The 11,038-nt window shown below is 41.0% G+C and overlaps 1 protein-coding gene across 2 annotated transcripts; it reads right to left on the bottom strand.

Annotated features, from left to right (window-relative positions):
* Positions 1-68: 68 nt before the first annotated feature.
* mgrn1b (mahogunin, ring finger 1b) lies at positions 69-7,718 on the bottom strand. 2 transcript variants are annotated; one of them, XM_082529425.1, is made up of 17 exons: positions 7,342-7,718; positions 6,549-6,667; positions 6,335-6,423; positions 6,089-6,235; positions 5,366-5,483; positions 5,176-5,242; positions 4,537-4,580; positions 4,395-4,442; positions 4,049-4,117; positions 3,806-3,965; positions 3,592-3,701; positions 3,244-3,458; positions 2,751-2,862; positions 2,627-2,672; positions 2,440-2,544; positions 2,031-2,076; positions 1,687-1,776 (listed from the first exon to the last, which is right to left on the bottom strand). In XM_082529425.1, the coding sequence occupies exons 1-16, from the start codon at positions 7,427-7,429 to the stop codon at positions 2,036-2,038; spliced, it is 1,578 nt and encodes a 525-aa protein (XP_082385551.1). In that variant the 5' UTR covers positions 7,430-7,718; the 3' UTR covers positions 1,687-1,776; positions 2,031-2,035. The 2 variants fall into 2 exon arrangements, with proteins under 2 accessions (XP_082385550.1, XP_082385551.1); XM_082529424.1 differs by lacking the exon at positions 2,031-2,076 and having other exon boundaries at positions 69-1,776.
* Between the last annotated feature and the right edge of the window lie 3,320 nt (positions 7,719-11,038).

Here is an 11,038-nt window from a genome sequence, read left to right as displayed (position 1 = left end):
TGAGCTCTACAGCATAATATTGTCTTAATAGAATTGTGTTCTTGAGATGATCAGCAAACAACTTGCAGTTGAAGTAATGACTCTTTCTTTATTGTTATACACATGCTGCTATACACACACGGGAAGAGACAGGTATTGATTTTACAGAGAGCCAAATACCACTTAGTGTGGAGTTATCCTGGATACCAGGTCAACAGTGGTCAGAACGGGAAGGCACAGTGTCAAGTTGAAATGGCACAGAAAAGGAGGGAGTAAAGACAAAATAAGCACGTTACCAAAAGTAAAAAAAAAAAGCATTCAAAGGAGTCAGAGGTTTAAGCATCTACAAATTCACATGCAAATGCGAGCCCAATTATTAAGATGCATTTGCCTTTGCATCTATTGCATTGGATGCCTTCCTTTCAAAAACACAATTGTTACGAGGAGAACCCACTTGAACCTAAACACTAATATTGAATGCATAATCAACACATGGCAATAACATAGTAAATGAACAGTTCAATTGAATATTGCTCAATAACAACATACGTTTTTCCAGTAGCATGAAGTTTGCGATACGAAAAAAAGGCTCTGTACATCAGCATAAAAAAAATCCTGTCTACGGGCTGAAACTGTTGTATACTGTGGCATTTTTAAGAACACTAATGTCCATTGCAACAAGCAGGCAGCCACATTAATTCAAGGCACATAGATCTATATGCAGTGTGCTACACGTACACAACCAAGGTAAGTACAGTCGCTGCAGCCACACAAACACGTGACCCCTTTTTTTGCAGCTACATCACAGAAGCAGACACTGGCATTGCCACGGAAAAAAAGGGACTGTAGAAAGTTGCCACATATACCACGAGCACCCTTACTGTGCCACACTAAGTCAGCAAACATGTAGGTGCAGCATCTATGCTTGTAGCAGGCTTTAGCTATCTTTGAGTTCAGCTGTTAGGATGTAAATCTGTAGCTCTTTTTGATTATCAAAGTCTTAAATATTGTGCATGTTAACTGAATGTAGTTCCTTTATTTATATTTTTTTATATATTATATAATATATATATAAAAAAATGTACAATTTTAAAGGCAACTACACAGGACTCTAGTTGTAATACATAGATATATAGTTTGAAATGATAAAACCATGTGTTGATGTTTTAGACAGCAGACAGCTTAAGACATATGTCATTATATACTTTTGTTGTGAGGAATGAATTATAACTGATTTTGTTGGGAGAGCAAAATCACCTCAAATGGCCACACGGATACACAAGTAATACAAATTCTTTAGAATTTAGTGTCAAAAACTTTGATACAGCGTTAATTTAAAGTAAGTGCGCTTAAAAGCACCACCATGACAGGTAGTGAAATTTCTCTGGAATAAACAGTACTAAACAACAACTCGACGACTGAAGACCATTCGAGAGTTAATAAAAAGCTGGGGGGAGTTGATCTTTTTTTTTTAAACTTCAGTCATAGAACAAGCCATCACAAACATCTTTGCGACCGTCCAATTTCTTTTGTTTTGTCAAGAGATGCTGATGGAATAAACAGAGTCCTGCCTCACTCTTGTTAACTTCCTTTCGGGGCTGTTGTCAGCTCTGATCACGCAAGCAGAAGACTGAGCTGTGGGGGTGAAAGGAATGAAAGAGCTGGATGATCTCTGAAGCAAAGATGGGAGGAGTTAGTGGATGAGATGTTCATCTTCCATATGAAGGCTGCTCGTGGGACACAGGAGAGGCTGGCTGGAGCAGTTTGTGCTCTGACTTTTCAGGCTTTCTGATGACCCTGGGGTTGGAAAAAGGGGAAACAATCAATAGATAAGAAACATAGTTAAAAGTGAAGTTTCCTTTCAGACTTTCAGTAGGAGAACAAACTGTTCTACACCAGTTTGGCCTTGCAGGCATTTAATTGTTGATCATAACAGAACATATCACTGCTGGGGGGAGGTTTCTAGCTGTGAATGATAGCAGTGAATGTTACCATTATCATCAGTAGAGCTCATACACAGAGAAGCAGAGCAGACAGGAAAGCCTACATACCACAGTTATTCCTCCATACCAATAGAGCAGGAATCAGGACCTAGAGCTGGCCAAAGTGAGATGGTAAAAAGAGACAAGATGGCAGGGAACAGAAGAGGGGGGGTAGATAACACACAGAAGCACCAGAGCACACACGTTAGAGGCAAAGCACACAGAATTGCAGCCTTAAAGTCCAGGGTTAAAGAAGAAAGACACTGAGCTGAAGTACCAGAGGGAATATTTAACTTCCAGTCAACAGTGACAAGTCTTCACTTTGTGAAGACCTGATTTGCTCTAAGCTTTCATCGGAAAGTACAGGTCCAAAGTTTAAGAAATGACACATCTTTCATTTTTATCACTTCTTCCTTAATTAAAAGGATCCTTGTAAGGGCTTTTTTTTGTTCTTCGTCCCAGATGGAAAATCTCTTACCTGGCAAAGACAGATCACCTGGTGGGTCACTCTCTGTTTTGGTCAAGCTACTGTGTTCACTGATGCAGTCCTGCAGAATGTCTCCTCCAGAATGCATCCTGTCCTCTGGATACCAACAAAGTCCAGAATGTCATCACTGTCACTCAAACACATGACTGTTCACTGAGAACCAAAGGAGAAAACTCACCTTCATCTGGAGACAGGGATTCTGCCACGTCCTCAGTCGCTGTGGCCTGGAAGAATAAAGGAAGGTAGGTTTTTGTCTGTACTGGTGTCAGAGCTTAATGTCAGTTAGTGAAGAAGAAGCTTACATCTGTGGGGGCGGGGCTACTGGACAGAAGAGTGTGTGGCTGAGCATCAGACATCTCCGACAGCTTCTCTTCATCCTCCTCCTGGATTGGAGACGATGGAGACCTCAGGGTGCTGGAGGGGAACAATGCAGAAAAATAAGAAATACTTAACTATACTATTAGAAGTGGTAATTTAATTATTCACGGTGACATTCATGCACAGAATTTGACTTTGACAAAAATATTCTAGCCCTTAGATAAGCCCTTGGGCCTTCAGCCTCTAACAGGCCCATTTTACATGATTATGTCAGCTCTAAATTTTCCTCTAAAAAAGAAAATTTGCTGGAGGCATAAAGATTAACTAAAAACACAGCTCTTTACAGGAAATGGATAAAGGGGTAAATCTGATTACTGGCAGAGTCTCATGGGAAATGATGTTTGACACCATTACATGCTATCCAATTTCCTACCTAAACCAGATTACTTGCAGTAAAGATTTTATGTCTTAGATTACCTGTCAGGTGACTTGCTGACTTTGCCTTTCTGCAGACTTCCATCGCTTAAATGCTCTGGAGAGCTTAACTGTCTGTTGTCCCCTCCCAGACCCCCAGAGAAATTGATGTCGTCATAGAGGGGGGCTGATGGGATGGCAGGAGACACCGAGCGCAAACCATTCAGGGCCTCTAACAGTGAGATGGGCTCGAAGCCAGGAGGAACTGAGTCTGTGCCCTGCAAAAAGTCAGTGAAAGAGAAAAGTGGATTTATTGTTGATCTTAATATTATAATAAAGATTTCAAAAAATTTTTTTTACAGTTAATGCAGTTAGGTAAGATGCACAGCTGGTTAAAAACGTATATCTTACTGAGTGCTCATCGTGGTCCATAGTCTGAGCCAGAACTGGACTAAAGGACACGGGAGAAAGAGCTCCAGGCTTTTTCCTTACAGCTCTGATCTGAAGCAAGGCTCTGAAGGCTGGAAAGCAGATACATTCATTAATGAATTCATTGATTGAATCTAAACCTGCTCATATAGCATGACACAACTTTTTTTTTTTTAAAGAAAGTAACACTTCTTACGCAGCCTGCAGATGGGGCAGTTGTTGGCCTGGTACCGCAGAGTGTCCGCACAGGAGTTGCAGAGACAAAGGTGTCTGCAGGGCAGGATAAGCGTGTCTCGCAGGTCAGACAAACAGACGACGCACTCGTTGCTGTTGTCACTGTTCTCATCATCAGATGGCTAAAGAAGAACAAAAAGGCTTACAAATCAATCACAGCCAACTTTTTCCAACATCGTGATTCTTCTCAGTTAGCAATTCCAACCTTAGTTTCTTGGTTGTTTTTGTTCTCGATTCCATAAATCTCCTGCAAGAGGTAGCTTACACGGTCCACCTGAGAAAAAAGTAAAAAATGAAATTCAACATTTAGATTTTATAAAAAAAATATCCACATATTCTTAAAAGTTTGAAAGAAAACCCATTCACTACAAATGACTGTAAATCTGTTATGTATACTTAATAACATTAAAGTAGTGCTTGTCACCTGCTCTTTGATAGAAACATGCCACACATGGGCTGGATAAATAACTAACGGCTCAAATATGACTTTACTCTAAACTTCAATAACTTATAATAAAACAAGACTGAAATAAAAACCTTTATAAACTTACAATTTGCTTCTGCTTCAGAGGTTTCACTGAGAAACTCCCATCAACATGCTGGGGGGGGGACAAGACATGTTTTAGCTCATATAAATAGTAAACATGCTCTCTACATGTTAAAATTATTTATTGTTTTTTAACATATACATACTCTTTCAAATGCTGCCAAAAGCACATGGGCATGTCCAAGACAATCTTGAAAAAAACAAAACATCAAGATTATTGAGGTAACAATTAAACTGTGATCGTAGTCCATTACTTTCAAATGTTAAAAAGGAGCCCACTGAGAGACGATTTCCAGCTTTTTAATTTTATTTTTTTGACTCCACTATAGTAGCTTTGCATGACTCAGAGTTCAAAATTATTCTATTTATCTTAAACAAGGCAGTTTAGCTTTTCTTTCTTGAAGGTCACCCTCCCTTCTAACCTTCCTCTGATTGGCTGCTCATCCCAAAAAGAAAGTTCATGGGGGTGGCTCTCCTGTTTTCACAAGAGAAAAACTGTTTGCCTGAGATGACTATATAAGGGAGATCTGCTTCCTCTGATATCATATAGAAGCAGAGAAAGGAGTCAGAAACCAAACACTTAGAGCACCTAAATGCCTAAACTTTTGGCTCACAAGAATTACCTGTACATAAACTGACCAAATTATCTAAAACTTTGGCCATGTTTGCTGTAAACATCTACAACTGTAGCATATATTAAAGACAAAATGTAAGAAAAAGTTCAACAGTCCCCTTTTTAACAGAGTCAATATTGGTATTAGTCCTGTGCAGCTCCAGCGACTTACCGTCCCCTTCATCAACCACAGCTTGGATCACCATGGGAAACACTCCTCGGTCGAGGTCGAAATTCAGCTTTAAAGGAGACAGTTACACATAAATAGAAGACATATATCAAATCAAACGTGGTGATGCAATGCTTTTTTATGTGCTAAATTAAACTGATTACAAAATGCATTAACTACTGCAAATGCTTACATCTTCTTCTTTCCATTCGCTGAAATCTATTTTAAAAGACGGCATGGAGAACTGCTGGCTCACCCCCCGCTTGTAATGCACAGTTTCAGAGGCCATCGACGGATCCTTTGGGCTGTACCTACATGTAGAAGACAGCAAAACTATCAAAGTTGACTTTGGAAATGACAGAAAAGGGAAGAAATATTCCAGTACAACCTGGAAACTTTTTGCTGCTGCACTTATACAGACATCAGCAATGAAGACTCAATGTGAACTAACACTTTAGTTCACATTAAGAAATTCAGTACACTTTTTAAATAAAATCAAACTAAAGAAAATAGAAAACCAAGCACAACAGCAGCAGCCGCCGTCATTTTATGGATCATCTTGTTTGTTTCATAAGACGGCAACTTCAGACTATCACTTTCGTCTTTGTCTGAGTCTTATCTGGTATCCATGGTGACTGGTGGTTGCTAAGGACCCATTGCATCTATTCTAGACTTTGTGCTCTGGAGCTCAATCTCACACCCATAAAACAGCATTTAAATGTTTCTTGTTGTTACTGCTTCACATTAACATGAAGACGCTGTGTCAGAGCAGTATCAGTCTGTGTGAATGGTACAACTGATCCGCAGATGCATTTGCCCCATCTTTGTTTACTTCACACACGGCATGGATTTTTATTTAATAAGTAAAAAACCAGATGATGATTTGATTGTATTAATTGTAAGATTAAATCCTTACACTGCCATGCCATTGGAGAACTCCTCAAATGCCTGGCAGTAGAGGGTGATAGCCACTCGAGCATCAGCATCAAAAGTGAACTCCACACCATACTGGACCTTTGGTTTCCCGCCGTCCTCCGCCAGTGTGTCAGAGTCATCTTTATACCTACAATCCAGACATTTGACAAGGCTTAGGCCAATGTGACTGGCTTCATTAAAACTGTTATGGTGATGTTTCATTGTGATAGTGCCTTTATATCACTACCTGACCAAACGCAAAGAATCCTTCCTGATGTTCACCAGACTCCTCAGGGTTTTCACAGGCTCATGGGGTGCAGGTGTTACATATGGAAACTAGTGAAATAGAAGGATTTGAAATTATTGAAATAGTTCTACTGACCATTTTATTGATAAGAAATGTCAAACTGCTGTTGAAAATACAGTGCTAAACAGCAGGTTAAATAAACAACAGTTTTCACCTGCACTGGCCTATTTCCAAGAAAATTCAGGTCCATGTTTTCCCCAAAAAGGTATCCCTCTGGATGTGGCGTGTCAAATTTTTCTCCTCCCATGAAAAAGTGGCTGGCAAAATAATTCCCTGAAGGTGAGATATTTTAAAAGAAAAAGCGATGAACAGATTGGATGCACTCATGTTTAATAGTGCAGTCATTTCGGAAAAAGCAGCACAGCAACCTTGAAGCTTTAATTTTGATTCTTTTCAGCTATTTGTCAAATTTAAAATACTTCCATTATTCAGTTAATGCTAAGAAAACTAGTTTGGCAAGCAATAAAATGGTGGCTAAACTAGTTTATATACTCATCTTCACATTGTTTTTACAATGTGAAAAGATCTATATGCTATCAAACTGTTTAAAGGTTATTGCTTTAAAGGGTGAGAAACATTTGATGACATAGAGGGTCACTACGTCAACATCTATGATTCCCCAGTTCTTAAAAGTCCATCTACTCATGATCATCCTGATGAACATCAAGACTGTCTGTCTGTAATAGCGTAATAAACAGCCATCGTGCTTTATCCTCGGTGGCAGCAATGTCCGACACACCGAAAATACTGTAAATCTGACAAAAATGTTTTATTAAGTTACCGTCTATTGGTAAAAAAAAAAAAAATCGCAATCACATATGTTTACAATCATTATTTGTCTGCGCGGCTGACGGTCATTAGCAGAAAGCGCATTTAGACCGCACTAGTTAGGAAGATGGGGGTTTATGACGAATATGATTTCATCGGAGACATTGACGATCATTTACCAGATTTCGGTGGAAATCGGTAAGCCGAGTTGGCTTGAATATCGATGTCTTCAACACCAGCGATTCTACGACTCAGGATGGACCCCATCTCTGCTTTCTCTGTTGGGTCGCTCGATATTAGCTCCAGTTAGCTAGCAGCGAACGATGCGTCGGCAGTTCCAACTTCCTCTGCCTTCAGTCTAGACTAACACCAAAACGATAATAACACCAAACACAAATACACGCTTTATTTATTCTAACATTTTACTCGCTCTGTTTGTTGGTGGCTACGCGGCGAAAAGGAAAACAAATCGAAACGAGCTGTTGTTTTGCCAGAGGAGAGCTAACAAAGCAGGGAGATACGCTGATTGGCTGTCGCCGAGCGTTCCGGAGCGTTCGCTCTGTGTGTAGGGACTGCCCGGAGGTCCACACGGAGCTAATTTAGTAACGAAGGGAAGGTGTCAGAGCACGGGCGTCAGCTCCAATCCAGCAAATTCAACGCTGTATGAACTACGTGTAGGAAATGTTTGACCTAGGGTTAGGGTGCTTCCCAGAGGGTCATACTGATTTCTATAAAGTTAGAAAGCAGCAACAAACTGCATTGCATGGTTACAGATTACATAAAAAAGTCTATCAAAGTAGTTGCACTTAAATTAGTCTACAGCTTGCCAGTTGACTGATATGTAGCACTTCCTAGGTCACTGATGAAGGGAATTTTCAATACAGAATCACTGAAGAAATCTTGAGATTCCTTAGCATAGTTATGATTTTTTGTGGGGTTGGTTCGTTTATCTTTTATAAAAATTTTGGTCGCCCTTTACCAGTCCCAGGCCTCTAGCTCCTTGTATAATTTTCCCATGTGTGCTTTAGAAAAAAATTATAAACGATGACAAGGCATAATGCTGCTCACTGATTGTCACCACTCTTGTCAGCTTAAAAATCTCTCCCATCAAAAGTGTTTTATTTAACTTTTTCTTTATAACATGGCAGCACAGTGTGTTGTTGGGGGCTTTTTGTCCCCTGGCAGGGTCTCCAAAGTGATCCTGGGTGAGGGACCAAAGAGGGATTCAAAAACCCCTATAAGCAGAAGATCAAGGGAACTGTTCCTGCCTGGGATAGGGTTACTGGTTACCCTCTCGGGACCCTGGAGTCAGGCCCAGCGAGGGGCAAACGTCTGGTGGTTGGGCCTCCATTGCTAAAACTGCTGCACTGAAGCTGCAGGGAAACAGGGAACCATCAGGCTGAAGAAGGAGTCTTATTGGGCTTTGTTAGCCTGTGGGACTTCAGAGGCAGCTGATAGGTACCGACAGGCCAAGAGGAACACAGCTCGAGCAGTGGTTGAAGTAAAAACTCGAGTGTGGAAGGAGTTCGGAGAGGCCATGGAAAAACACTTTTGGACTGCCTTGAAGAGATTCTGGCAAACCATCAGGCGACTCAGAAGGGGAAGTGGTACTTTACCTACATTGTGTATACCTGTGGAGGTTCTCAGTGCTCCACGTCATCGTAGTCAAAGGAGCTTGGAAAGAAAAGCGTCTGGACTTCTTTAAGTTTCTTGTGAACCCTAAAGAAGTCCAGACGCTGCTGACTTTGAAGGAAGACATTGTCGGGCTTTGGAAGGAATACTTTGAGGACCACCTTAATCCCACTGACACATCTTCTGTAAAGGTAGCAGCATATGGGGACAAGGGAGACAACTTGTCTATCTCTGGGGGTTACGCCACTGAGGCAGTTAAATAACTTCTTAGTGACAGGGCTCCCGGGGTGGATGAGGTTAGGCCTGGGTTCCTGAAGGCTCTAGCTGTTGTTGAGCTGTCTTGGTCGGCACACCTCTACAATGTTGTGTGGAGATCAGGGGTTGTAACTCCTGATTACCAGACCTGGGTGGTGGTTCCTATCTTCAAGAAAGGGGACCGGAGGGTGTGTTCCAACTATAGGAGGATCACACTCCTCAGCCTCCCCAAGAAAGTCTTGCCAGGGTGCTCGAAAGGAGAGCCCATCCGTTAGTCAAACCTCAGATACAGGAGGAACAATGCAGTTTTTGTCCCGGTCGCAGAACACTGAACCAGCTTCACCCTCTTTAGGATACTTGAGAGGGCATGGGAGATTGCCCAACCAGTCTACATGGGTTTCCCTCGAAGTGTCTTATGGGAGGTGTTCCGGAGTATGGGGTGTCAGGCCATTCGATCATTATTCAACCGTTGCATGAGCTTTTGTCTGCATACTGTTTCTGGTGGGTGTTGGAGTCCACCAGGGCTGCCCTTTATCACACATTCTGTTCATAATTTGGTCCTCAGCTGGAAAAAGGATGGAGTCACCACTCTAGGTCAGGGACAACTTCCTGCCCCAAGCTGAAAGATTTAGGTATATTTAGGTTTATTGTAGGGTCTACCTTACAATTCAAAAGCGCCTTGAGGCGACTGTTGTTGTGATTTGGCGTTATATAAATAAAATTGAATTGAACTGAACTGAGTGGTGGTGCACTGGAAAAGCTTGAGGAGGTGGCCGGGGAGAGGGAGGTCTGGCATTCTCCGATTAGGCTGCTGCCCCCATAAGTGGAAGAAAATGGATGGATATAGATGGAATTTGCAAGTTAAATGGACTGGTTCATATATAGTAATTTCCTATTCAGAGCTTTATATAATATCACCTGTTGCCCTGTGACAACTGGGATAGGCTCCACCTTCAGTGCAACCCTGATTTATATAAGAAAAAGAGAATACATTGACTTTATCTTTAAACACACTCTCTCTTCTCCTCATATTTTTCACCACTGTCAGAGCAACTTTAATTTTCCTTGATATTTCCACTTGCTTCATCTTCTACCACATCTTGTTGTAACTATCTGATACACAGACAGACCTCTACAAGAATGTAGCATAGTACAGAAATGATACAAGCTGGTTCAGTTCTCAACCTTTTTGGTGCTAAAGGACATCAGAGGTCATAAAAGATCAAAGCACAGCAGAATAATAGTGAATAGTAGGGCTGGGCCATATCATACCTTTCACGGTAATACCGATATAATGTTAGGCAACGATAAATATCGCGATACAATATGGGTAAAACGCGCATGTGCAGTGCCTTTGTTTTCATATGCACATGGCAGAAAAAGCATAATGACCGAGAATGAGAAGGGCGTTGAATGAAACAGATGAACCAGAATTGGTTTGTTAAAATGGTGCAACTTCAGTGGTGTGGAACTGGTTTGGCTTTTGTCCGTCAGATACACACCAAAGCACAATTTTTGCTAGAGCATGCTAGCAGGCCGTTGTTATTACCGTGGTTTTGGGAAAATAAGTTGCTCTTTAAATCCTTTGATTTTCTGAAAAAATTGACACTGCCCCTTATAATTCTTATGTATGAATTCTGGTTGTGCTTACTGACCTCGAAACGATTTTGTGTGGTACACTGGTGCTCAAAAAAAAAAAAAAAAAAAAGTTTTAGTACGACTTTGCTAAGCTACAAACCCGCACCGCTTGATGGATTGTCAGAGCATTATGGCTATCGTAGTCAGGAACCTCGCTGTGCTTCAACATAATATTACCATATTGTGTGTGTGTGTGTGTGTATAACCTCTTTTTAAGTTTTGTGGATATTATACATGGTTATGCTCAGGATATGTCAGCCCATTTTCACTGGAAATGCCTTTTGGTTAAACTGCCAGCAAGGAATTTGTATTTTCACTGTTAAATTTTCACTTAAACAGCTGCTTGTTTAA

The sequence above is a fragment of the Aulonocara stuartgranti genome, assembly GCF_965226115.1.
Source record: "Aulonocara stuartgranti genome assembly, chromosome: 4".
Lineage (NCBI taxonomy): Eukaryota > Metazoa > Chordata > Actinopteri > Cichliformes > Cichlidae > Aulonocara > Aulonocara stuartgranti.
This window is presented reverse-complemented; position numbering and strand designations above follow the sequence as displayed.